The 27,875-nt window shown below is 43.3% G+C and overlaps 3 protein-coding genes across 3 annotated transcripts; all 3 read right to left on the reverse strand.

Annotated features, from left to right (window-relative positions):
- Window positions 1–3,484: 3,484 nt before the first annotated feature.
- On the reverse strand, window positions 3,485–4,587 carry LOC103711414 (GATA transcription factor-like protein). The gene has a single exon (XM_008797547.6). The coding sequence runs from the start codon at window positions 4,420–4,422 to the stop codon at window positions 3,673–3,675; it is 750 nt and encodes a 249-aa protein (XP_008795769.4). The 5' UTR covers window positions 4,423–4,587; the 3' UTR covers window positions 3,485–3,672.
- A 13,029-nt stretch (window positions 4,588–17,616) lies between these two features.
- Window positions 17,617–20,480, reverse strand: LOC103711415 (pectinesterase-like). The gene is made up of 2 exons (XM_008797548.6): window positions 19,378–20,480; window positions 17,617–18,467 (listed from the first exon to the last, which is right to left on the reverse strand). The coding sequence occupies exons 1-2, from the start codon at window positions 20,414–20,416 to the stop codon at window positions 17,776–17,778; spliced, it is 1,731 nt and encodes a 576-aa protein (XP_008795770.4). The 5' UTR covers window positions 20,417–20,480; the 3' UTR covers window positions 17,617–17,775.
- A 4,072-nt stretch (window positions 20,481–24,552) lies between these two features.
- On the reverse strand, window positions 24,553–27,247 carry LOC103711451 (Plant invertase/pectin methylesterase inhibitor superfamily). Its single transcript, XM_008797590.6, has 2 exons — window positions 26,289–27,247; window positions 24,553–25,385 (listed from the first exon to the last, which is right to left on the reverse strand). The coding sequence occupies exons 1-2, from the start codon at window positions 27,241–27,243 to the stop codon at window positions 24,715–24,717; spliced, it is 1,626 nt and encodes a 541-aa protein (XP_008795812.4). The 5' UTR covers window positions 27,244–27,247; the 3' UTR covers window positions 24,553–24,714.
- Between the last annotated feature and the right edge of the window lie 628 nt (window positions 27,248–27,875).

Genomic DNA, 27,875 nt, shown 5'->3' on the forward strand with positions numbered 1-27,875 from the left:
ATATAACATAATATTAAATTATTTAACATAACATATTAATGTATTATGATATAATATAATATGATATTATATTCATAGTTTAATACAAAAATAAAGGTATAAAATATTATAATTAATATTATAAAATAATTTTCCATAATATACCATAATATTAAATTATTTAAAATAACATATTAATGTATTATAATGTAATGTAATATAATACAATATTTATAGTATAATACAATAATAAAGATATAAAATATTATAATTATTAGTATAAATTAATTTTTCATAATATAACATAATATTAAATTATTTAACATAACATATTAATGTATTATGATATAATATAATATGATATTATATTTATAGTATAATACAAAAATAAAGGTATAAAATATTATAATTATTAGTATAAATTAATTTTCCATAATATAACATAATATTAAATTATTTAACATAACATATTAATGTATTATGATATAATATAATATGATATTATATTTATAGTATAATACAAAAATAAAGGTATAAAATATTATAATTATTAGTATAAAATAATTTTTCATAATAATTTTCCATAATTTTCCATAAAATAATTTTCCGCGGTCCAGGGGCTCTTCTTCATGGTCCACGCTCGAGGAGGACCTCAGCGTGGGCCGCGAGGTTGATAATAAAAAAAAACAATAGATTGATTTTGGAAGGTATGGAAAAGGATTAAAAATTTTTTCTTCTAAAATGTGGTTCAAGAGATGCATACAAAAATTGAAAAGAAAAATACCTTTTCTTACGGAAGGGAGTCTGACGGCTTGGGTTCTTGGCTCTAGCAGATTTTTAGGTTTATACAGGGATAAACTATGTAATTATGTTATTTTAATATGGGCATTTTTGTCAAAAATATAGCTTTCCGAAAAAGCTGAAACAGCTTCCTCCCAAAAGCTCCAAATTGGAGCTTCCTTTCAAAAGCTGTTTTCAGCTTCCCGCAAAAGCTGAAACAGCTTTTTGAAAAATTTACCAAACACAGTTTTTCATCTAAAAGTACTTTTGGAGGGCCAGAAAGTGCTTTCTGGCCCTCCAAAAGCTCCCCCAAACAGGGCCTAAGTGCTTAGATGTAAAACTTAGGTGAAATTGTCTTGGTGCAAAAATAAACTAAATAAAAGCACTCCCTGCAGAGACTTCAGTGGTAGGAAAGTTGGAGGTGTGCCACCGAGAGTGTAAAACCACTCGCTGTACAAAGCGCCCTAGTTAGCCCTGCAATGGTAAAGAGTTTATGGAACTAGCTAATAGGTTATCAGTTGGCTTATTGTTTACATTGTGGGATAAAATATTATTCTCTCTGCAAATTTTTATATTGGTTTCCTTGCACCAGCTTACAATTAGAGCCAATTATGTAACTTTCCATGCATATATAATTTACTATTCTATCTGCTTATAATTACTTTCTCTCTCTTCCTCTCTCTTGCTTTCTCTCTCTTAATTAATGATCTGATACGTTGATTGATCGAGGTTGACTTGTGCTATTGGCAACCAAATCTAGAACCCCTAATTGAAACCGAACTGAGATTCTCTCTCGTCTCCATCTTTCTCTCTCTACTCTCTCTCTAGGGTAGTTGGATATAGTAGGAATTCTTCATAATGATTTTGAATTGACCCGGATGAAGAATTCTAATCTAAGGTCGTTGGGCAACGTGTCAGCTCCTGGCCCTGCTAAATACTGTAAGGTTTGAATTGCTCCGATTTTGTTGAATCACTTGTGCCCTAATCCAAATATGATACAATGAATTTTACTTTGATCGAATTATGAGACATTGTAAGTTGAGTTAGTTGATGAAATAAAGATTGCCTATTATTAGTTTAAATTATTTCGCTGCATATTGATTATATCAGGTTGAGATGTCTTGCACGCTCATGGAGAGAGCTCCCTATAAGTGTGCGGCGGTTGCCACGACTCCCGACTCGCGATCTCGGATCGAGGGCGTGACAAATATGATCTATAAAATTTTATGATCCTTTATCGAGATCGGAGTCCGAGCAGCATGAGGCCCTTCTACCGGCTTGTTGATACTCGGAGATGGAAGCTCATTGATAATGCCAACTTCACCATCAGATCCTCCTACAAGTCCATCAATCAATGTGGAGTCCTCTGGCCATTCTATAAAGCAATTTGGAAAGCGGCACTGCATGAGAAAGTTGGCAATGAAAAATATATCACATACGGGGGAAGTTTTGGCTACAAAAAAAAAAAAAAGGCTAGGCAAGAACATCTCCGTGTGCATTATGGGGCTAACTCTGAAACTATATGACATCTTCTAATCAAATGCTCATTTGCAAGAAGTCTATCGTTTATAGTGAAACCTCAGCTCAAGATGTTAGAGACCAATGGACCTCTTGGAGACGGATGAGAATCAGAAAAACCTTTAGAAGTGGATGGGATCAGTTATCTACAGCGATTAGCTGGCACATCTGGTTGATGAGAAATTCCCGCATATTTCTCCACAGGAATTCTTCCATTAATTCGGTTCTTCGCAAGGCTTTGCGAACATTCATTCATTGGAGGACTATCTATCAGTCACGGAAAAGCAAATGAGAGCCCCCGGGCCAATCACAATCTTCTCCGACCTCTGTTGCCGGACAGCCACCGGAATTCCACTGATATCGGTCCTTGTGCCCTCTGAATTTTATTGTTTTTTATGTTGTTCTACCTGCTGATTACAGAGACCGATTTCTACCCTTCTGTTAACAGAGCAACTATCGGGCTCTGGTAAACTGTATGTTCTTGTGACCTCTAAATTCTTCTCACAATACATGCATGGGGAAAGCAATTCGCTTCCTCCATTTTCCATCAAAAAAGATGATCCAATTGCATGAAGGTGAACCCAGCTAGAAATTTTTGATCCCTCAATGAATGTTAGATAAGAAGCGGAAGGGCAAGCGATCGTTGTTTCTTGGAGGAGATAATAACATTTCTACTTGCCATTCTCTTTGAAGTCTCACTAGAACCTCTTACATTCTAAGAAACGATGATCATATAGCCGTTAATGTCGCAATAGGGTTCAAGCACTATGAGACTTCAAGCTGATTTCAACTTCATCCTCACAAACCACCATCTGTCCCTTCCAAGGTAGCTGCCTTCTCTTTCTCTAAAGCCGCTACTTTTTCGGAAAAGGAAAGCCCACAAGCTTTACCCCGATCCAGGAGCAATTAGCGGAGAACCGAATGAAGAAGTAGGAAAGGGTTGTGTGTCTCAACGACAACTTCTCTAGCTTGTTTTTTCTTCCCTCTTGATGGAGTAGGAATGGAGTTATTCGATGACCTGCTAAGATCTCTCATACTCGAGAAACAACCACAGCTGCAATCGCAATTTTGTGCAAGAGCATGACATAATATTCACTCAAAAAACATTACTAACTTGTGAAACCTTATTAGCAAAAGAACCATCAACCATAAACATCTTCTCTGCCTTCCCCAAATTCCTATCATTTTCTTCACTGCTTAGCCGAAATAAAACATAACCTGATCAAACCCTTTATGATTTCCACATAATTTTAGCCCAACGATCAGATTCAGATAATTCACTTATAAGACAATCCAAGTCCAAGTCCTTGAGCAAGATGGGACATGTTTACAACCAACCCATCTTTGTTTCATAGTTACAAGAATCTACCATGCCAAACCAAAAACACAAAACCATCAAGGAAGGATTTCTAAACCCCGGCGCGCTCTCTCGCGAAGCATCCTCGCGAGAGCTCGGGACTGCGGCGAGTCGGGATCTCCCCTCTCCCTGGCCGCCTGGAACATCTTCTCCGCTCTTTGCAGCGCCGCGTCCACCGTGTCCTTCACCATTAATCCCCTGCCCCCCTCGCCGCCCCCCACGTCGTCCCTCGCCCCGCCGTCCCACGCCTGGTTTATCGGCTTCCTCGTGTCCATGAACTCGATCTCCGAGAGCGGCGACGGCTTGTGCCCCTTGTAATACGCCGCGTACTCCTCCTCTTCCTCCTCCTTGAGTTGAGCTCCAAAACTGCCGACGCTGTCGCCTCTGCCGGCGAGCGGGCTGCCGTCGGCCCCGACGCAGGTGGCGTCCTCGAGAAGGGCGCGGCCCGGCGCCGCCGCGTGGGACCACCGGCGCTTTTGCTGGAAGGAGGGGTCACCGGGTCGGCCCACCTCGTGGCTCTCGAGCTTTGGGGAGGGAGCGAAGGGCGGGATGTTGTCGGTGGTTGGTGGGGCTTCGATGTCTGGCTGTCGTTCTCGTCGTTGTTTCTCTTCGGCGGCGGCGGCGGCGGCCTTCGCCGCCTCTTCCACGTCGTCTTCCTGGGGGTCTTGCGAGTGGACGGCGGTGTCGGCGGGTCCGGCGGTTGCGGTCGAGGCACGTGCGAGGGGGAGGAGGCACGTGCGCGTGGCGGGGAGGAGGCGGAGGGCTCGAATCACTGCTATCGACTGCATTTTTTCTCGTTGCTGCTTTTGACTTCCGACAGCCAGATGGTGTGCTCAAAGCTGGGCATCGATAGAGGAGGGAGATATTTCACAGTAAGAAGGAGATGAGCACAAGGCATAAGAAGGGGGTTTCAGCCTAGAACACTCTAGAGAGCACATGAAGGGACACGTGTGGGTTCTAGCACTGGCTAGAACGCTTGAGCATGATGGCGTGGCGCTGCACGAAGGACCATCTGGATCTAGTTGTTTCTGGAATATTTAGATACGCTTCGGATCTATATCTATATCTACAGCAAGAATAAAAAAGCGAAAGGAAATTTTGGCCTTTACCCGTCATGGTAGCTACTTCTCGGTCCGGCTAGGATGAGACGATCTCCGTTTCAAAAATATTTTAACAGTTCTAAAAATATCACCCGACGGGTCGCATGACTGGTGTGGTGTCTCATCATCATTAGCAAGCAACGATCACATCTTAAAAAAAAATTGCTTAGAGGTTTTATTATTATTATTATTATTTTATTTTATATAAATATTTAAGATGTAGCTGATGTATAGTTGATGTGGAATTAAATACTCATAGTGTTATCTGTGCCTCGACTGTTCCAAGTCCAAAGTAGCTGATCATGGTTTTGATTCAGGCTAACAATGGAAAGAAGGGAGCTAACGTGTTTATACTCCATCTGAATCTGAGTTAAAAGGGAAGTGCGGCAACCTTAGTGTCCAAGACCTTGTTCTTGAATTGTAAAAATCAGCCACCTTACCATTCTTTCCTGCACAGGTAAACATCAAAGGAAACATAACTTTTAGTGGGACCTCACAAATCTAATTATCATGCCAGAAGAGGGTTTCACAAATCTAATTATCATCCCAATAACATCGCGCCATAAACGAGTATATCTGCGGCTTGGTTTCTAATTTCTAAAGAGCTTGGTTTTCTTATGATGAGTAGATTGCAATAGCTCCCTCCACAGGCCTGGCTCCTTGGAGAGGTACCTCGACCCCCACTTGGCTAAAAGAGTGAGGTTGAAGCATTCGAGATTCTACGCCTCAAGACCCCCTTCTTTTTGAAGACACACCGAATCCCGATTGACCTTGCATGATGGTCTACTGGCTTCTGAATCAAACCACAAAATTGATCTTTTGTGCCTGTCTGATCCTTTAATTACCCACTTAGGCAACTTGAAAATGGATATGTAATAAACTGGAAGGGCTGAAAGCACAGCATTCACCAATGTGAGTCTCCCTCCGAAGGAATGTAATTTACTTTTCCAAATGGCTAATCTTGCTTTCATCTTCTGTGGTGAGGTGAACCAATCTGATTTAGAGGGTTTACCTCTTCCAAAAGGTAGACCCAAGTAGTGAGATGGAGTCGGGGCAGAAAAGCAATCAAGCCATTTTGCACAAGTTTCGTCATCAAAAGAGCCACCACCGCTAGGAGAAATGGAACTCTTCTTATAATTGATAAGAAGGCTAGAAATCAATTCAAAACAATAAAAGATAATCTTCAGTACCGCCAAATAATCTTTCTCACCACCAAACCATGGTTACTTTTAGGCCTTTAAAGGTCTTTGCACGTACAGCTCTTTCAAACATTCTACATAAAGGATCAACTGCAAGATTAATGAGAAAGAGTGAAGGAGGGTCTCCTTGCCTTAGACCATGCCTTCAGAGGATCCAATTACCCAGCTCACCATTGATGTTCGCTGCTGTCACAAGATTGGAGAATGTTATCCATCCAAGCTATCCATTTTGGAAGGAAATCCCTATTGGAGAGAACCTTCATCAAATAACTATGCACCACTCTGTCAAAGGTCTTGGAAAAATCTAATGTGTACACAATGGCACTGTCTTTAAATTTTCTAGGATAGAACAAGATTTTATTTGCACTCAGGATATTATCAAGTATGGATCTACCTTTGATGAAAGCAGTTTGGGACGGCTCTATCAAATCCTTTATGAAAGGTTGAAGCCGAGCCGCCAACACTTCAGAAAAGATCTTAATACAGCTATGGATCAAACTAATAAGGTGATAATCAAAGGGGACTCTAGCTGCATCCTTCTTTGGAACTAAAGCTAGATTGACATTGTTGATCCACTCAAGATTAATGTAGGAATCAAAGAGGTGTTAAGAAATAAGAAAGATATCATGACTAACTACATCCCAAAAATGCTGGAAAAAATACATTGAGAACCCATCTAGCCCTGCACTTTTGTCATGCCCCGAACTTAACACTCATATCGGCCGCATGATACGGCACACACTCTCTAAAGAGATGCCCAATAGAATATGTAAGGCATGACAATTTATTACAACCTCAATATCATTGAATGATAATGATCTCAATTCATAATAATAACAAAATATGTATAATTACAAAATATAAATATCCGATCGGTATCAATGATGGCCTATCTATTCATCCTTTCACACATGATCCCAACCACAGCCAAGTACCAAGCATCCTGTGACTCTAAAAGAAAAAAGAAAAGAGGTGGTGTGAGCTTTACAGCCTAGTAAAAATCCCCATATTTCTACACCAACCCAATAATATAAGTTTGAAAATAGCAAAAAATCATTACATACATTATGAAATCGCAATCGACTATCAGCAATGCTCAAATAAATAGAATACATATGAACATCAAATATTAATAGAAATTCAACCACTCAAGAGTGACATTAATACAATATTTTATAGATTTTCAATAGTATTTTCAAGCAATTTTTCATTCCATTCCTTTTTAACCTGATTCGAATCCAAAATCAATTATCTTTTCGACTTTAGGCTAAATTTCGATCTCATTTTCCGCCCCCGACGAGGCAATCAAGATGTCATATTTTTTTACCCATAACAGGATAATCAATAGTGCCACATTTTCAGTCGGTGATGAGGCAATCAATGATAATGAGATCAGTCCAAAATTTTTATTCATTCAATCAAGTTTACATCCATATAATATTTTTTTTATTTTCAGATTTAAATTAACCACAATCATGTTTTCTGCCTGTGACGAGACAATCGATAGATGTCACATTTTTAGCCTACGACGGGACAATCAATAAGTGTCACGTTTTTCATCCGTAACAGAGCAATCTATATAACATGGTTAGTTCAAAGCACTACATTCTTTCGTCTAATTGTGCAAATATAAGCTATACTCATATATGCATCCATTATATTATTAATCACAAACACGCAAGATCAAAACATAATTTAATATAGAAACCATCATAGAAGAATTTTTGCATCTTATTTATCTTGATCATTAGTATATCATATATATATATATATATGTGTGTGTGTGTGTGTGTACAAAATATCTATAAATATATAGGTAGGTATACACGGATTCTTACCTTTATCCCGACAACCTAAATAAACTAGTCACATATCCATACTGCGATCTACGAACCGAAATGCGCAGAACTCTGCTTAACATCCTCTTGCCTAAAAGATATTTTTTATACAAAACCAAATTAACAATACAAATTATCCAAGATAATCGACAACCTAAAATCGTCTACTCGTCTACTAAAGGGTCCACGATTACGTAATAACTTAGACTATCCACTAACTCCCTTCCACCTAAAAATTCTCTGAATTAACTAGAGGGAGAACACTAAGATAGAGAGAGAAAAGAGGAAGAAAGAAGCAAGAGAAAGAACAAGAGGAAAGATAAGCTAGAGAGGGGGAGAGAAAAGAAAAAAGAGAACCGTGAGTCTCTCTCTCTCTCTTCTTCCCAAAATGGAGGAAACTACCTCGGGCGGCAGCGGTTGCTAGTGGGCTATGCCTCTTAGTGGCTGGCGACTCATGGTGGTGCTGGCGGCGTGCCACACCTGGCGGCGGCCGGCAAAATCAAAACAAAACAACGTGAAACAGGAAAGGCCTTGTTTACCATCAATTCGATGACTCGCCATTCAGATTCAAGGTGGAGATGGTGGCCCAAATATGGGAAAAAGGGAAAGAGGAAGCCCGATAACCATTTTTTGCCTCTGAGAGCTCTAACGGCCGGATCGATGGTGAAACATTTGAGAAATCCTAATGGAAAATTTGAATTTTTATGGCCATATTCAAGGATCCTCAAGGTGGATTGCTTGAGAGGAACTTAGGGGTCTGTTTTATAGTTGAAATTGAAGGTTTAGAAGGGAGGACCATTAGATGGAATCGGCGAACGAGATGGACTCTGGTTAGGAGTCCTCTTCCTCGTTCACATGCGGGCCATATAAGCCCAGCTCAAGATGGGCCGGTGAGCCCAATTAATGTGTGGGTCGGGGCCTTTGAAACTAAATACGGCTTCTTTAATTTCCTCCAAGGTAAAAGGGGTTGTAAGGCTACTCAGATCCGGCTAAAGTGAGGAGTAGAGACTGACCCAACCAAGCTCAACAGGTGAATCCGGTGGTTTATCAAAAAATCCTTTGAAGAAGTCAGAGAACATCTTTTTGATACCTTGGGAGTTAGAGACTTTAGTTCTATACCAAACAACTGTAGTAATCCAATTAACCTTTTTGTGATGGGATGCAATCTTATGGAAGAAAGCGGTGTTGCTATTACTTTTCTGCCAACCATCTGATTTTAGCTCTCTGCTTCCAATATATTTCTTCTACTCTCTGAATCCTCTCTCAGTGGATGAAAGATTTTGCTCTTCTTCTTTGTAATCCAGTTCCTATATCTGTTTAAGAAGGCATTATTAATTTATTGATCCTTGTTGAGGCTTTAACTTTTGATGCCCATGATTTTAATGCAGTTCCAATCGCCCTAAGTTTTAAAACAAGGTTGATGGCTGCATCCCTCAATTCATCAATGGATGTCCATGCTCTAACAACCACATCTTGAATGCTCTTTTGACACAACCAACTTCTGTCGAATCTGAAGATACCTTTGGAGCGATGATGATTGGAAAGAGAGAGTCAGATAGGAGCATGATCTGCTGGCATAGATCATCCCGTTCAATAGAAATTAAAATTTTGTCCAATTTAGCCATGATCTGTTCAGGTCTTCGATTGCTCCCCATGAATTCCTCCCTTTGAGGGGGAGATGAATGAGTCGACCAGCTCTAATGAAGGAGATAAAAGCTTTGGTTGAGAGCCCGAGGATTCCCATTCCTTACATGTACCTTATAAGTGGCACTGAAATCACCGCCAATAATCCAAGGTCCCTTGAAAGTAACTCTGATTTGCTTGAGATCATAGTTAGTAGGCCCATACACAACAGTGAAGCACCAAGGCTCGTTAAGTATTTTGTCCTTCCATAATACAGCAAAGGAGAACCTTCGGATTTCTCTCCTCAACATTTCAAATATAGCACTGTTCCAACCAAGAAGTAACCCTCCTATCGTATCATCCCTATCTCTAGATATCCATTAATTTAACAGGCCACTCCAGATCGGCCTTACAAGGAAAGATGAGGATAACTATGAGGACCTGTGCAGGTATGTATTTAGTCTCATATCAATTATTTGCTGACTAGATCTTGAGTACTTATACAAAATCAAGGAACCCAAATAATATTGATGGGGACATCAGCTAGGTCCCCATTTTATTTGCATATTTGCTTATTGTTATTTCTGGGTTTATTTGTGTTTAGGAATTTATTTGTGGTTTATTCTGGGCTTATTTGCATTTTAGGGCTTATTTGTGGGGAATTATTTTATGTAAGGGGTTTATTTTAATTGTTCTTATGGGGCCCTATTTAAAGGGAACTCTTATGTTGATTAGGGTTTTAAATGAAGAATTAAAGATTTCTTTCCCCACGTTTTCCTCTTCTTCTCTTCTCCTCCCTTCTCCTTCTTCTCTTCTTCTTCCTCCTTCTCTTCCCCTCTTCTTCTGCTCCCATTTTAAATTTGGTTCGGCATCAACTTGGTATCAGAGCAAGGCTGGTTTTGCCCCTGTTGCCAAAGCCCGATCCGTTTATTGGAGCAACAGAACATCTTGCCCTGTCAGACTTCCTGACAAACGAGGAAGGTTCTGATCCTTTCTTCTTTCAAAGCAGAACTCCCGTGCCCTGCTTCCGTGTGTGCGAGTTCTCCCTCTCAGATCTCACCAGAAAAAAAAAAAAAGGGGTTCTGCAGCCGAAAGAGAAGAAAGAGCCACAGTCCCTGCGCCGGATTCTCCCTCGCATACATCTGACTTGATCCCTCGGTCGTCGCCGTTGCCCCACCACCTGCAACCACCGGCAGCCGGTGTATGGCCGATCGTCGCCGGATCCCTGGATTTCTGTGGCCGCACGAGTATTACGCCGTACGTCGACCACGGACACCGGAGCGTGTCGAAGGACCGTGTGTGACTCCCGCTGCCGGAAAGAGGAAGAGCGTCGCCGATCTATTTGCCACCTTGTCTCTCGGCACTGTCGACGCACCCGCCGACCACCGCGCACAAGGGAGTCCCGGCCGCCACCACGACCAGCCGCCGCCTGTCGCCGCCGACAACGGAACCACGGCGGCAGTCTCCGTCGCCGTTCCGTTCGGCCGCTCCGCAACCACCGCCGAAGCGGCCGGAACGCCTTCCCGAATCGATCGGGAGGTTGAAGAAAGAGTTACGGTAACGGGTCAGTTCTAAACCCGTTACCCCAACCCGGTAACCCGGGTCTCCAAAAAAAAAAAAAAAAAAAAAATCACGTGATCTGCACGTGCCCATCTTTACAGTTATCGGAGCGGGTTTCATTCGAAATCCGAAACCGATAACCCGAACCCGTTAAGGTTCAAAAAAAAAAAAAAAAGGGTAGGATCACGTGACCTGCACGTGTTCCCAAAAAAAAAAAAAAAAAAAACTAACCTCTGTTTCTTTCGAACGGAAACCCTAGGGTTTCCGCCGCCGACGCCACTGCCACCGCCCCTGCCGTGCCGTCTCTGCCGCCGACGCCTTCTCCTCCGTCAACCGAGCCGCGCCGCCCCTGTGTCCGTGCCGTCCGAGTCGCTCCGCCTTCGCCGCCTCCGCCCGTGCCGCCTTCTGCCGCCGCCGAGATCCGTTCCATCCTCTTCTCCTCCGTCGTCCACCACCCGAGCCGCCGGTGCCCGAGCCGACACCACCATCCCGCCGGGGCCCGAGCCGACGCCACCATTCCGCCGGGGCCCGAGCTGACGCCGACGGCCTCCTTCCGCCCCCATTTTCCTCACCACCGGCCGACTCCACAGGCCGCCCGCCGCCCTCCTTCCGCCGTCCTCTCCTTCTCACGGTCCGACTGCCCCGCCGCTACGCCCACCTCCGCTTGCCGCTGCACCAGACCACCACCTCCACCTTTCCCAGTTTCCTCCTTCACTCGAGCTCCATCGCGCCCCTCTCTCTGAACCGCGCCCCATTCCTGCGCCCGATCCACTGTTGCACCTGCGGCCCAACTGACTGCAGGGCCCGCCACTGATTCAAGGGTCAACTCACAAGCCTCCCTCATTTACAGGCCCGCTAGCCACACCATACAGTATACCCAAAGTTGACAGGTTCAGCAGGTCCCCAGTTGCTGTAACTCGACCAGATTCATGCCATCCGACGAGCCGACTCACCGCGCCCCGACCGTCGCCCCAGCCCACGAGTACATGATTCTGATTGACTGTATCCGCCACAGGTATCAGGTTTTTCCTCCTTTTGGGCTTGTTTATCTAATTATGTTCTAGTTCTCTTGCATGACAATCCTATTTTGAAACTTATTTTCTTGTCAAACTGCAAAACCTAGAACATTTTCCACCACACCCGTTCTACCTACCAATTAAATCTAAATATTAAATTAGCACACCTTAGTGTCAGGACATCATCAACATCCATAGATCAGATTACTTTCAGACTTTGAATGACTGTAAAACGTGTTTGCAACCTAACTTCTTATAGTGACTAATTTTCTACTTTAATTCTGAAATAACCAAAGTACAAATTAGTAACATTTAATTTTAAGTTATTTTTGTGAAAAGTTGCTGATTTCCGAATTCATAATAGGTTGCATTAGTTGGTTGCATCAGTAGATTGTCCTGCATTACATTTGGACAATTAGGGTTCATTAATAGTATTGCATATCATATCACCAACTAGAGTAGTTCCTGTATGCCCACCCGTAGTGGTAGAGAGTACCTCCTCACTGACTCTCAGACCTCTTTATCCACCATGGACCCCAGAGTTATACAAGATATTCTGGAACAAATAGCTGCAATACGAGCTGATCACGACGAATTCAAACGTGAGATCCGTGCTCTAGTACAACACACTAGGACTCCGGAACCATCATCCCCAATCGCAGCTTATCCCGAGTTTGGTTTGACCACACCGCCTGCAGCTTTTCCCCATCCCCCTAGGAACCAACATCATCTTGATCACCAGCGCGATCTTGACGAGCGACTACTTCGTACCGTGCGAGTAGAAGCCCCCACATTTGCTGGTCAATTAGAGCCGAGCGTGTACCTTGATTGGAGAGCAGCCATGGATAATTATTTTGAGTGGTACGATATGACTGAAGATAGAAAAGTACGGTTTGCCAAAATGAAGCTTATTGGGCAAGCTCACTGGTACTGGCATAACGTTGAACATCGGCGTGAGACCCAGAGGCTTCCACGCATCACCACTTGGGAGGATATGAAAGAAAAACTGAATGAGAAGTATCTGCCATTCTCTTACCGACAACGCCTTATGGATAGGTGGCAGAAACTAACTCAAGGAACTTCAACTGTTGCCGATTACATTGCACAATTTGAGGAGTTTCACATGAGGTGTGGTGTAATCGAAGAGGAGACTGTTACTCTTTCTAGATTTCGAGCAGGACTCCGTGAGGAGATCCAGAAAGAATTGATCCTCCGAGAGATTACTACCCTTGGCCAGGCATACCAATTGGCTCAAGACGTGGATAGTTTTTTACGAGTCCCTGTGGTGAGACGTACCGACTCTCGGTTCTTACCCCCAGGAGCCCGACCTAATCAAAGCCATCTCCCACAACCCAGACCACTCTCCAACCATCCTTCCCAGCTCGGTTCTAGCCAAACACCGACTAGGACGTTCCCGGTGCCTGCTCAAAGTACATCAACTGATAAAGGAAAAGGCATATTAGGGTCCAACCCGCCCTTAAGAAACCAAACCCAGTGCTTCAGGTGCCAAAAGTTTGGCCATATTGCGTCCTAATGTAATGCCAAGACCTATTTAATGACTGAACTGGAAGCAGGAACCCAGGATACTGAATGTGTCGAAGAAGTCTATGAACCAAACATCGAGGATTTTGTAGATGACTTTGGAGACGAAAAGACCGGGTTAGAATTTGTTCAGACTGAATACCAAAATGAGCCCACTGATAGGAATGACCAAAACCATAGGCTCCATGTGGTTAGGTGCACACTAGCCCAAACAAAGACCGAACAAGACTGGCGAAGAACCTCCCTATTTTATACACTTATTAAGATCAATGGTAAAACATGCAAAATCTTATTTGATAGCGAGAGTTGTATCAATGCCATTGCGTCTGGAGTTGTTTCTCGCCTTGGCCTGAAATCTACCCCTCATCCTAATCCATATAAAGTAGCCTGGGTAGATAAGACGTCCATTTCGGTTTCAGAAAGATGCCTTGTCCCGATTCAATTCCTATCTTATAAAGACGAGATTTGGTGCGACTGTCTTCCGATGGACGTAGGTCAAGTCATTCTAGGAAGACCTTGGTTATACGATAGGGACGTCACACTTCATGGTCGGTCAAATTCGTGTAGTTTTATGTTCCAGGGTCGGAAAATTATACTGAATTCATTGCCTCCTAGAGAGTCCGGCCCTGAGAAGAAGGGTGCTACACCACAAAAAGAAGAGCCACTTCACATCATTACTTCGAAAGAGGTAATGAAAGATATCGAAAGCCATTCACCTGTGTTCGCCCTTGTGGCTAGAGTTATTAATGTGGAGTCAAATGTCGAACATCCGGCCGCCGTAGTTCCTCTGTTGGAGGAGTTTCACTCTGTCTTCCCAACTGATTTTCCAGAGGCACTCCCTCCAATGCGCGATATCCAGCACGTAATTGATCTCATTCCTGGAGCGTCACTGCCAAATCTTCCCCACCATAGACTCAATCCAAACGAGCACACTGAACTGAAACGCCAAGTTGACGAACTCGTCACTCGAGGGTATATTCGTGAGAGTTTGAGTCCCTGTGCTGTACCTGCACTCCTCACTCCCAAGAAAGATGGCACTTGGAGGATGTGCGTCGATAGCCGTGCTATCAATAAAATCACGGTTAAATATCGTTTTCCCATCCCTAGGCTGGACGACCTTTTAGACTATATGTCTGGTGCTACAGTTTTTTCCAAGATCGACCTAAAGAGTGGGTACCACCAGATTCGGATTCGTCCTGGGGATGAATGGAAAACAGCATTCAAAACCAAAGATGGACTCTACGAGTGGTTAGTAATGCCTTTCGGATTAACAAATGCTCTTGATGACACAGATCTTTCGACCTTTCTTGAACAAATTTGTCGTTGTGTACTTTGATGACATCCTCATTTATAGTCAAACTCAAGAGCTCCATCTCTCACACCTAAGGCAGGTTTGTGAAGTCCTGCGGAAAGAAAGCTTCTTTGCAAACCCTAAGAAGTGTGCCTTCCTGACTGATCACGTCACTTTCTTAGGATTCATAGTATCTTCCAAGGGTGTCTCCACTGATCCAGAAAAAGTAAGCGCGATAGTCGATTGGCCTGAGCCCAAGACCTTAGCCGAAGTACGCAGTTTTCATGGTCTGGCTACTTTCTATCGTCGCTTCATTAGGAATTTTAGTTCAATAATGTCTCCCATCACAGATTGCATGAAGAAAGGAGACTTTATCTGGACTAAGTCGGCATCCCAAGCATTTAAAGATATTAAGCATAGGATGACCGAAGCACCTGTCTTGCGCCTCCTTGATTTCACTAAGGTATTCGAGGTCGCATGTGATGCCTCTGGCGTTGGCATAGGTGGTGTGTTAAGCCAAGAAGGTCACCCTGTCGCGTTCTTTAGCGAAAAGTTAAGTGACGGCAGGTTGCGTTATTCCACCTATGATAAGAAATTCTATGCGGTAGTGCAAACTTTGCGACATTGGCGACACTATTTGCTACCGCAAGAATTTGTCCTGTATTCAGACCATGAGGCTTTAAAGTATCTCAATTCTCAAAAGAAATTAAACCTTCGACATGGCCGATGGATTGAGTTTCTACAAGCCTATACTTTTGTGCTGAAACATAAAGCTGGAGTTGAGAATAAAGCTGCTGATGCGCTCAGTCGACGGATCTTTCTCCTATCCATGATGAGCATTGAAGTAATTGGTTTTGAAAGGATCAGGGAACAATATACCACCTGTCCCGATTTTAGTAATGTATACCTGACCTTACGAGATGGAGTAGAGAGAGAGCACGATGATTTCTTTTTACACGATGATTATCTCTTTCGCACCGACCATTTGTGTATTCCTCGAACTTCTTTGAGAGATTTTCTAGTATGGGAAGTACACGCCGGAGGACTGTCTGGGCATTTCGGGAGAGACAAAACCATTGAGATGGTGGAAAGACGTTTCTTCTGGCCGAGTCTCAAGAGAGACGTGGCCAAGATCGTCGCTCAGTGCCGCACATGTCAATTTGCCAAACAACGTAAACAGAACACTGGGCTTTACACCCCACTACCTGTTCCTGATTGCCCGTGGCAAGATGTTAGCATGGATTTTGTGTTAGGGCTTCCACGTACCTCGACCAAACACGATTCCATTTTTGTAGTAGTGGACTGATTCTCTAAAATGGCTCATTTTCTCCCATGTTCTAAGACTTCTGATGCTTCTAGGATTGCGAAACTCTATTTTGACGAAGTCGTTAGACTCCATGGTCTTCCTAAATCTATTGTGTCCGATAGGGATGTTAAATTTATGAGCTATTTTTGGAAAACTCTTTGGCACATGATGGGTACCAAATTAAAATTTTTCTCTGCCTATCATCCCCAAACTGATGGCCAGACCGAAGTTGTCAACCGAAGTCTAGGGAGTCTTCTCAGATGTCTGGTAGGTGAGCATACTAGGACTTGGGATCTCGTGTTACCAACTGCCGAGTTTGCATATAATAGTTCGGTCAATAGGACCATAGGCATGAGTCCTTTTGAAGTAGTGAATGGCTATAAACCTAGGCAACCCATAGACTTGATTCCCATGTCTCATCAACATAGAGTCTCTGAGTCTGCACAATCATTTGCTTCACACCTGCATTCATTGCATCAGGAGATTAGCAAACTTATTCACTCTAATAACTTAAAATATAAATCCTTTGCTGATTTGCACCGACGTTATAAAGAATTAAATGTAGGTGATTCAGTCATGGTAAGAATTAGACCTGAACGACTTCCTTCGGGGACGTTCAAAAAGTTGCAATCTCGTAGTGCGGGACTGTTCAAAGTCCTAAAGAAAATCAGTTCGAATGCGTATGTTGTAGATCTTCCTGAAGACTATGGGATTAGTGCGACATTTAATATTGAAGATTTAGTCCCATACAAGAAATCGACATTCATTCCTTCTGACCCTTTTGTTGATACATCCACTGTTGTTGATCACCCTGCTCTAGCACCTGCTAGTGAGCCTCCACCTCCACAGTTTCATGCACGCAGAGAACACATAGAACATATATTAGATGAGTAGGTTATATCTACCAGGAGAGGAAGCTACCAACGTTACCTTGTTCGGTGGAAAGGTCGACCCGAATCAGATGTGTCGTGGATTTCGCGAGCTGAGTTGCAGCGCCTTGACCCGGATCTTCTGGAGCAGTACGACAGCCGACCCGATTTACACTCGACAGGGTCGAGTTTTTCTCACCCGGGAGGAGTTGATGGGGACATCAGCTAGGTCCCCATTTTATTTGCATATTTGCTTATTGTTATTTCTGGGTTTATTTGTGTTTAGGGATTTATTTGTGGTTTATTCTGGGCTTATTTGCATTTTAGGGCTTATTTGTGGGGAATTATTTTATGTAAGGGGTTTATTTTAATTGTTCTTATGGGGCCCTATTTAAAGGGAACTCTTATGTTGATTAGGGTTTTAAATGAAGAATTAAAGATTTCTTTCCCCACGTTTTCCTCTTCTTCTCTTCTCCTCCCTTCTCCTTCTTCTCTTCTTCTTCCTCCTTCTCTTCCCCTCTTCTTCTGCTCCCATTTTAAATTTGGTTCGGCATCAAATATCTTCCAGCTAGCCTTTTTTTTGGTGAGATTTTGAGTTGACATCAGGTTGTACAATAATATAAAGAAGAAAACCACCATTTGAACTTCAAATTTAATATATATATATATATATTCAACTGGCACGATACAAATGAATGGATGAAATCGATCCATACTTAGTCATGCCTGGGGTATTGATACAACTTATTGCTGATGAGAACTTTGAACTCCAGCTGACATTGAAATATTATGAATCTTCAAAGCAATCCACTGGAATATGGCACTCCAGTCTGAGGCAACCAGTTATCCCCCAGAATAAAGTTGCTCACCGTGAAATTGCTTGCATCGGTGCTATTGATCACATGAAGTCCCGGCCATGTAACACGATTGCTGGTGTCCGAGCCAGGGCCAGTATTGTTGAACTCCGCGTAGTACAGAGTGCTCAGTGCAAAGTCTCCATCCCATGGCATCCAACCCCGGGGGTCAATTGAGCTATCCATGAATGACTCCATGATCACCGTCCTTGAGTAATTCTTCCATGGCCTACCAAGGTATGTGATCGTCGACCCGCTATCGGCGGCAAGGTCAGCTGCTGCACGAATGTTGCAGTCCTGGATGGTAGTCCCGGTGTTCTGGTTCGGGTCGGTCCGGCCTTGGGCTGTGATGGTGTTGCTCTGGCCTTGCATGGGCAGCCTAGAATATATGTTGCAGTTCTGGAACACAACAGCTGCGTTGCCAAATATGTAGTCTACTGTGCCATAGATGTCACATTCTCTGTAGAATTGCCTCATGGAATGAGTGTAAAGGGTGTCTTGGTAGCCTTCAAAGCTGCAGCTGTAGAAGGTGGAGAGATCGGCGCCGTTCCGGACGGCGACTGCTTGGTGTTTGATGGCACCGGCCGTGTTTTGGAAGGTCATGTTTATGGCCACAAATGCTTGTCCAACAACAGCTGCAGCCCACATAAATTAATCAAATAGATCAGGTTTCGTATCCCAAGTGGGGACGCCAAGATTAAGGTAAAAGGATTAAAAACTCTTTTTTTTAAAAAAAAACATGATCTGTCAGATTGATCCTAGTGTGAAATTTATTAATTATTTTCATTCGAGAAATGATTATTGGCTTAGTCTTTGGAGTGTTTTGACTTGTGATTAGTGCTGAAGTAACTGTGGAGAACATTTCCTACGTTAAACTAGTCAAAGTGCTGAGTTGCTAACTTTCCACTTCCTACGCTTTTTGCCCTTAAACACATGGCACGTGAAGTTGCGAGGTGGACGTATGTCACACGTGGTCGATTTATAGGTCAAGCAAGCGACCTTAATTGGTTTTAGCGATCATGCATGGTTAAGGTAGAAGATAGTAATTTTAGTCATATCGAGGTAAGATGCACAACAATCGAGTTATATGTTACATGGTTTTGTTTAGAGAAATCAAAGTACTTGAATGGGATCTTTTATGGTGGATTTCTGAGCTTTAGAATTTTATACCATCATGGACAGCTACCATAGCATCCATCTTGGAGGCATACAGCTTTTTATCTCATCCACAACGTGTGTGTATTGCGCTAAAAAATATTAGAACATATTTTTGAGATAAATGAGGGCCGTCCTTTTCGAGATGGATAATATAGTGGCAAAAATCTAAACCTCAAGAGAATCGGACCTCTAACAGTACTAGATTAAGATGATGTCTCACTGCCACGTTGTTTGACACCTAGTTGTTGATCAAGAATAACGCCTAGTTTGGAGTCAATGTTAAGAGCGAAAAGACTTCAAAAATCACCGAAAACCAAGAGCTAAAGCCAAAAATTCACTGTCGAAAGTTTGGACTTCCGGTGACCATTATAGTAAGAACAAACTTACCTAAGGTTGCCGAGTTGAAGGTCGTCCACCCATCAACAACGCTATGGTTGCCGGTGACCACCGTCTGGTTAATCCCATCTCCGATCATCATCAAATACTTCTTCTTCTTCGAAATCACCACGTACTCTTCATAGACTCCAGCATCCACGTATATCAGGTAGTAACCGCTGCTTCCATCCAAGTTATCAGGAGTCGAATCCACGGCGTCACCAATGGTGGTAAAGTTCCCACTCCCATCCTGGCTTACCACCACAATGTCATTAACCAAGACGGCGTCCGTCGCCTGGAGAAGCCTCCGGCCGGTCCTGCCCTCAAAGAGCTCTCGGCTGGGGTTCGACATTTTCAACGGTAAGCTCCCGTCCCGGCCGATCTCGACTTCATGGAACAATAAGCTCCTCCCTCGGAGGAGCCGGGAATTCGGGACTCTTGAAGGGACGAAGGCATGGTGGAACTTGGTCTTCTTGTTTTTTGGGACCCAAGCCTTGGTGAAGAGAGCTAACGAGACACCGTAGAGCTTGGTTCCATTGGAGAGGGGAACGGTGAGGCCATTTTTGACGGACCATGCCGAGGCGGTGGCCTGGATGCCATCGAGGCAGGTCTGCTGGTTAGTGAGGAGGGCTGAGAGGAAAGTTTGAAGCTTGTCAGCCTGAGGGTCGAGCAGGTTATTAGTGGAGTTCAATGTAACACCGGCGGAGGTCAAGAAGTCGATGTTGAGCTGAGATAAAAGTTGGCAGTCTTCCAGTGCTCGGATGGCGGTCCGGGAGAGGGTGGAGGGGCGAGCGAGATAGCGGTTGATCAAATTTAAATACTTCTGGGCATTCAAGAGCGATTTGGCGAGGGAGAAGCGGCCATAAGTGTAGAGGTTTTGGACGCCTCGCGGCGGGAGGACCGACTTGCAGAAGTTCGGGTCAGGTGTGGAGTTGCATGCGGTTGTCGGGGTGACGGGGGCCAATGGTGGGGTGTCGGCGAGGGAGGGAGTGAAGAAGAAGAAGAAGGAGGAGGAGAACAGGAGAAGAAGAGCAATGGTGTTGGAATTCATGACCTTAGATGGATTGGAGGTTAAAGACTTTTGTTTGGAATGAGGGTGGTAAGGGTCAGGGGATCTTATACATATATATATATAGATGAAGAGGCTTTGAGAGAGGTTCCATTGTCCTTCTATCATTTTTTTATTTTATGTTTTCTAATGCAAGTTAGGGTCAAGATGGGTGACTTGAGAGATCCAAAGCGCGTGGAAGGAAGACGCTTGTGGAAACGTTGGAGCAACGACAGGGAATACAAAGCTGGCACTAGATTTATTAACAAGTGGGTGATGGGCAAAGGACCGGGGGCTGTGCTCTACTGCTCTTGGGATAGCGATGAACCAGGAAGCAAGTCGTGGGGGAAATTTCAAATGTTTGGCAGGCTGGATATTTGGAAAGGATTGTCAAAGGGAATGATCTTTATTTTTAGTTGGGGTAGTAAGGCTTAATGCGCGGTAGTGTCTTTAGAATTTGAAGAACCGTAAAAGATGGGCCAGGTTTGGCAAGTAACATATTTGTTTATTCGATTTGTGGGGGAAGTTGTGGAGTGTCCCAACATATATTTATTTGTTTTGTCCAATGGAGAGGAGGCATATGTTTGATAGATGGATAGAGTTTGTACCATCTAGAAGTTTGTAGCGGATTTGGGATTAGACCAAATCCGGGAATTGGAGTCAGCTTACATGACGAATTAGCTATGATTTAGAGTGGTGGTTGGGAGTGGCATTAATCTGTTAATGAAAATATCTGCTGAAAAGGCAGCAAAATTATGATAGTTTAGGAGAATTGAAGGTCTCCTCCATGCTTTCCGCACTCTATTGAGGAAACTAAAGGAGGGGAAAGTTCGCTCCTCCAATTGGACGAGGTTATTTACTGAAAATATGGATGATGGTTCTTCGAGTATTTGATAAAGTATATTTTAATTTTTTTGTTTTTCTTGTTTTCCTAAAAATAATAAAAATTGTCAAGAAAATAGCTTGGAGAAGGGTCTTACAATTTCTTCTTTTTTTTTAAATAAAAGGGTCTTATAATTTTCACCATTGAATCAAGGCTATCTTGGATTGTTATTGAATTGTGTGCTTTAATTTAGTAGATTTTGTTGAAATTCAAGAATTTTGAATGCATAAACTATATACAATGTACTGGAGGTAAAGATATTAATTCTAAGTTTGCAGGCAGATTTTGTTGAATCTAGCTCTAAATAGTCACAGCCTTAACTTGAGTGAAATTCCGAGATTCCATCCTCTTGTCAATCTAGCTCGACTTGTGTCAAGTTTGAAAGGTTAGATTTGATTTTTCCTTACTTCATTTTTATTAGAACGAATCACGATTCTTCGAGTTCGATTACCTTGGGTCTAATTTTGTGCATGATCCATAATAATCTGTCCATCCAGCATTCCTTTGGTTGCCTCTCCATTCTAATTGAATGCATGTCACCAATGAACAATTAATTATTTATTTCCACTAGAATATCTAAATTAACGATCATTTCCAGCCTAATCCAAGTTTATATATTCTAAATCCTGAGAATTAGTAAGGATGAATTTCGATGAAAGCCTGCCTGCTGGTGGTGGTAGTGCTGGAGTGGCATTTGTGATTAGACACCACGGCTCCAGGCTGATTGTTGCGAAGGGATGTCGTTTTTTCGAGGCTTCAGTATTTGGGACGAAGCTCAGGGCAGCATGGAAGGAGCTCTCCTATACAAGACCTGGAGAGAGACTCAGCCTTATTGCTTGAGTGCTTATGGGAAGAGGGTGGGAGGAGGCAGAGCACCCCCTTTTAGGCGACACACGATGGATGTTGCAGGAGTGTCGTACTATCTAGGTCAGGCATGTTCTTCGGGAGGCAAACCAAGTTGTTGATTGGGTCGCCTCATATGCTGCTCATCATTTCGGAGAATTCCTCTGGACTCAGCAGTTTTCTGTTTTCTTTGCTTTGTATAGTCTTCTTGCTAATGATGTAGCTAACTGTGCTCATGCAAGAGCACTATGAGCAACCGATGTACTAAAAAAAAATAGAAAACTGATGTTATATGGCAGAATGACCACCGACATCATATTAGGATCGCGACTCATCTTAAATTAAGAAATTAATATCAAACCGAAGCCACTCTCGATGTCAAACCTCACGAGAACATTACATTATAAGTCCACTATAGATAGAAAGCAACTAAAAATTGTTTGTTCGTATGCTTGACTTTGACATAAGTGCACAAAAACAGATTGTCCATTGTTGTCATCTCTAGGCTTAGTAACTAATGGCAGGCACAGAAACGCGGTTTCTCTATTAATTGATCCAACTGGTAGGAAGAAACTAGGAAGACGTGCATGTGATAATATTTCATGGAGATAATTCCCTCTCTCTCTCTCTCTCTCCCCCTCTCTCCCTCTCCGAGGTTTTACTTGCATGTTTTCCGACATGCTTTGGTCGCGAGGTGGGAGGGGCTTCTTTTATTCTTCCTTCCTCAATATTAAAAGAAAGAGCTTTAGCCAAAAAAGGGGCTTTAGCCGTGAAAGTAGGGAGGACATGGAACCCGGCCGGTGCAAGTCTTTCCAAACCAGACAACAAATCATTCCTTCTCCGGGTCCCTCCCAAATAATGAGGTTAGGCCATTAGGACTCGGTAGTTTTATGCATCAGATTCGAAGGATTTGGAATGGAGACTAATGGAGTCAAAACGGAGAAGAAAAGAAGTGCAGCTGGTATTGGAAATCATTGGAGGCTGAACGCGGTTGGTGGTGTTGACGGTGCTCGTCAGCAAGTTGGTTGTTGGTGTTTTAATGCGAACTCAAGCGATGGCAGCTACAGCCTACACGAGTCGAGCCCGCTGTCAGAATTTGACCAGGACTGCGTGATCCATTTGCCTAACCTTGGAATGGAGGCGAAGACGACTTTCTGACCGGGTAGGCTAATTCATTTTAAGCTCTTGACACGATAATTTCCTGCAGCAATCTGGTTCTCAAACAAAAAAAAAAATCATGCAGCGATTTTCTTCTTTTTTTTAATGTATAAACAACTTTCATGTCGTAGGTTTTTTTTTGTAATATGCCATTTCCTGATATGATATTAGTAGATCATCTAGGATATAATAGAGATTGGAGCATCAACATTCCAGACATTGTTTAATAGGAGGAAGATGAGCTTAAGTTTTTGAGAAATGCTCTATAGAGCCAGCATAGCGACATGTTATGTATGGTACGTAAACCTATCTTATTTGATAGCCGTCCATCCCTTGATGGTGATTTTGAAGCATGGCACGCATACCCCAAAGGATCCATGCTTGGATATCAAAACTGGAATTAGTAGGATTATTTGATTGATTGTGAAAGTTGCCGGCCTAGTGAACCCAAATTCCACCAAACGGATGAATCAAATCTTCCACCGGGCATGGTCAAACCACATCACTTATCTAACTTCTCCAGGCTAGACCTCAGGCTGTAGGCCAGGCCGCCTCCGAGCCCGAATCTGGACTTCATATTTGGGCCTGGTCTAGGCTCGGGCTGGACCTTGGCCAGGCTACATGTCTACACAAGCCTGGGCCTAGCCTATATAGCCTGACCCAAACTCGGCCTGGCCCCACTTCAAGCCTTACATGGGAAGTAGAAGAGAGGGGAATAGATCTCTATCCATGTTTAGTTAGCGGGATCAGGTTGTAGCACCTGACTAGGACCATGTTTGCCGAGCTATGGTACTGCACGGTACATACAGAAATTGCAGTTCGGATTGGGTCCGTGGGTAGGATATTAACCATATAGCCCCCCGGAATATGTGCTTGTTCGCATGAAAATTAACAAATAGCTCAGGGTGGTTTATGTATGATGAGTGTTAGATTAGCCTTTGAAAGAAGCCATTCACATTTGGCTAACTATATATGTTGTGGGAATAAAGGATCTCGGACTTAATCCCACATCGACTGAATAGCGAAAAGATCTATGCCTTAAATGGACGGCTCGATTACCATTGAGGACGCTTTTTAAAGGGCAAAACCGTGAGGGGAGTAAGCTGCCCACGACACGCGTCGCGCGATATGTACGCACTTCCCCAAAGCGGACAATACCTTCTGTGGGGATGCAGTTTTCTTTTCCTGTTCCAATTCAGTGGGGGCTAAGATCCCCTCGACCTCAACAATATATAACCTTTAAGCACAAACAATGATTGGAACCTTTAAAATTTCTAATAAGGTATAGGACCCAGGAGTGACATGGCCATTTTTGATACAAACCAAACCCTGTCAAAATGAGGCACATAAACTACAACATCTTCAAACAATCTGAAACACATCCTTCATAGATGGGAGAAAAAAGAAACATAAATATCTACTTGATTAAATCAGCTGTGAAAGTCACACCAGTTGCCGGCACCCAGGACAATCCGTCGATGAACCGCCGCACCGTAAAGAAGCTGGCCAGCGACGCGTCACGTATGACATGATAACCAGGCCACCGGACTCGCCCACTAAGAGCAGCACCTGGCCCATAGTTCATATACTCCCCGTACCAGAGAGTGTTCAGTCCAAAATTCCCGGCCCACTCCAACCAGCCTGCCGGCTGCACCTGTGAGCTCAGGAATGACTGCATGAACACAGTCCTCGAGTATGGCTTCCATGGTCGGCCGAGGTACGTGGGGTACGTAGCATGTACGAAGCTGTTGTGGATCGAGAAGCCCGTTTTCTGGTTCGGATCCTTTCGGCCTTGGGCGGTGATGGTGATCTTCTGGTAGGGCAATGGCTTTCTGGTGTAGATGTTGCAATGCTGAAGCACAACAAGGCCATTGCCAAATATGAAGTCAATAGTGCCATAGATGTTGCAGTCGCGGTAGAATTGGCGGAGGGAGTGGGCATAGAGAGTGTCCTGGTAGCCCTCGATGCTGCATCGGAAGAAGGCCGAGCGGTCCGAGCCAACCCGAAGGGCGACCGCTTGGTGGTTCTGCGGCCCGGCGGTGTTGCGGAAGGTTATGTCCCTTGCAACAAACCCCTGGCCGGAGACAGCTGCACAGATTCATAAATTATAGCCGTTAGCCTGCAAAAGATATCTTGGTTCCACTAAAGTTGGCGGATTTGACAAATTGGGCCCGGTGGGCTCCCTGATTAATGGGTTGGGTTTTCATACCGAAGAGGCATTACCAATAGGGCCCATCGAACCCGCTGAAAGAGATTATGAGGAAAAGAAAAGGTGAAGACAGAATAAAAAATTATACAGCAGGGGATGGCATAACAAAATAGGTACTATTTGTAACAGAGGTTATGTCGTTTGTTTGTTTTTTTTTTTCAATATCCTATTCATTCTGTAAAACTTTGGAAAATATTGGATGGGAGTATGGGACCAAGAATGAATACGGAGAAATTCATTACTGCAAGCTGAGCATATGCGTAAGCATTCTTTTTTTTATTTGTTATCAAATTTTGAGGCCTAAAACTGATTTTTAGCGGTTAAACCATATTGAAAACCGGCTGATAAAATCCATGCATATGGAATGGACTGCATGGAGAACAGAATTGCATCAAAAAAATATAACATGTTTTTCTACATCCATGATTTTCTTTCGCATGCAACTATATATGCATATAAAGATGAAAAAAATAGCAAGGCGTATTAAACGGAAGCATAAAATGATGTTGGCAGCCACCCTCGGATATGGAAATAAAATCAGATCTACATTCCAACTTGCTTTGACTGAACCAATTGATGGGGTTGAGTCATTTAGCAGGTCTTATAATTTGGTGGACATCTTGGTTGATCCAAGGAAGCCCAACCATTTGCACCGCAATCCCAAATTAATTAGCTTAAGCCCACATTATTCCAATACCTCAATCACAAGCAAAGTAGGTTTATTTTATATTACTAAGGACAAACTTTTGTCAATCTAAAGAAGAATGGAACGAGCCACTCACCGAAGGTAGCAGTCCTGAAAGTAGTCCACCCTTGCATGAAATTCCTACCTCCTGTGATCACCGTCTGGCCCATTCCATCCCCAACGAGCATTATATTGGTCTTCTTCTTCTTCAATTCCACGTTCTCTTTATACTCCCCCTTCTTCACATAAATAACGTACCTCTTCGGACTCTGGCTTGGTGCTTGGTTTACTGCCTCGTTGATTGATCGGAACCTACCGCTGCCATCCAAGGCCACCACTGCATCCACATGCATCGTCTTTGGATCTGCACGCGTTAGCTCTTCTCCAATTTCGATCCATGGCGGCAATTCTAGATTCTGACTACTGTCACTAATATTTTTAATTGGTACATGGGGTATTATACTACGCATTCTCTTGTGCATCATGAGCAGATTGCTAAGAAGCTGTGACACTTCTGTCAAGCTCCCCTTGATGTAATGCTTGAGCCGACCATCAGTGCCCTCAAAGCCCTCCAAGCACGTATCCTGGTTGCCAAGCGCGGCGCTAAGCCATGCACGTAGATTCTCTTCATGATTCATGCTGCTGGTCTCTGACTCAATCCAACTCATTTCAGCCAAGGACCAGCCAAGTTCATCTACTGAGTAGCCGAGAAGCTCCACGCAGTCATGGATCGCCATCTCCTCGCGAAGGCTCTCAGAGAACGCAGCGAGCCCCAATGTGGTGTCAATTGCTCGTACCACCTCATCGATCGTTCCCTTGAGCGCGCCGTGGAGGATCGAGAAGGGACCAGTACCGAGCCCCGCCCGATGGCATTCGGCGTGGATGCGCGAGGTGCAAGCCTCATGGCTTGTGGTGTTGAAGCAAGCTTGGTGTACCAAGGATTCTTCGAAGGCATCTGCTGCTTCTTGAGGGAAAGAGGTATGGTTTGAGAGTGCATCAAGGGCGGGAAGGAAGATGAGGAGGAGAAGGACAATGCTATTCGCCAATGCCATTGGAAAAATAAGATATTGAAACTATAATAGCCAGCGCTCTTTTATAGAGGTTCCTTTTTCTGTTCCTCAGGAGGGTATAGTTTGCATTGGAAGAAAGGTGTCTTTTTCCCTTTATACTTTTCTTTCTGCTCGCTCTATATTAATGCCAACTTATTCTGCGAGGCCTAGGTTTTGTGGCTTTGATCCACCACAGGATGCCACAGACTTTAGGATGTAATCCTTTTGAGCCTTCAGATATCATAAGGCATGACATCTAAAATCCTTTTGTGTTGGTGTGTTATTCCTTATTTTGCTTCAGATGGTTAATTTAGGGATTCTCTCACTGTAACATACGCAGACATCTTTAGGCCATAAGCCTATTGGATTAGCAAAAGTGCTTTAGTGTTGGTTAATTTTTTCATGATGCTAGATGTAAAAATATATATAGTTTGAGAAAAGACATCTGGTGCAGCTTTATCTCCGTCGAAAAATCTAAATTTGCACCTATATTATACGTTCAAAAGCAAAACCAAAGGAAATCGTTTCGATTACGCATTTCTATTCCACTTATATTATGGAAAGTGTCGACCATTCTTTACAATCGTAATGACCTTAATAATTTTTCGCCAAACTATTACTGGTGGGCTCCAAGG

This window comes from Phoenix dactylifera, chromosome 8 (genome assembly GCF_051530095.1).
Source record: "Phoenix dactylifera cultivar Ajwa chromosome 8, Ajwa_hap1_PhDact_Kaust_v1.1, whole genome shotgun sequence".
Classification (NCBI taxonomy): domain Eukaryota; kingdom Viridiplantae; phylum Streptophyta; class Magnoliopsida; order Arecales; family Arecaceae; genus Phoenix; species Phoenix dactylifera.

Excerpts from the sequence above, each read along its gene's own strand:
- LOC103711414 (XM_008797547.6), bottom strand. The coding sequence starts at position 4,422 with ATGCAGTCGATAGCAGTGATTCGAGCCCTCCGCCTCCTCCCCGCCACG.
- LOC103711451 (XM_008797590.6), bottom strand. The coding sequence starts at position 27,243 with ATGGCATTGGCGAATAGCATTGTCCTTCTCCTCCTCATCTTCCTTCCC. Across the intron at positions 25,386-26,288 it reads TTTCAGGACTGCTACCTTCG|CTGTCTCCGGCCAGGGGTTT; the intron begins GTGAGTGGCTCG and ends GAATCTGTGCAG.
- LOC103711415 (XM_008797548.6), bottom strand. The coding sequence starts at position 20,416 with ATGAATTCCAACACCATTGCTCTTCTTCTCCTGTTCTCCTCCTCCTTC. Across the intron at positions 18,468-19,377 it reads CTTCAACTCGGCAACCTTAG|CTGTTGTTGGACAAGCATTT; the intron begins GTAAGTTTGTTC and ends TGTGGGCTGCAG.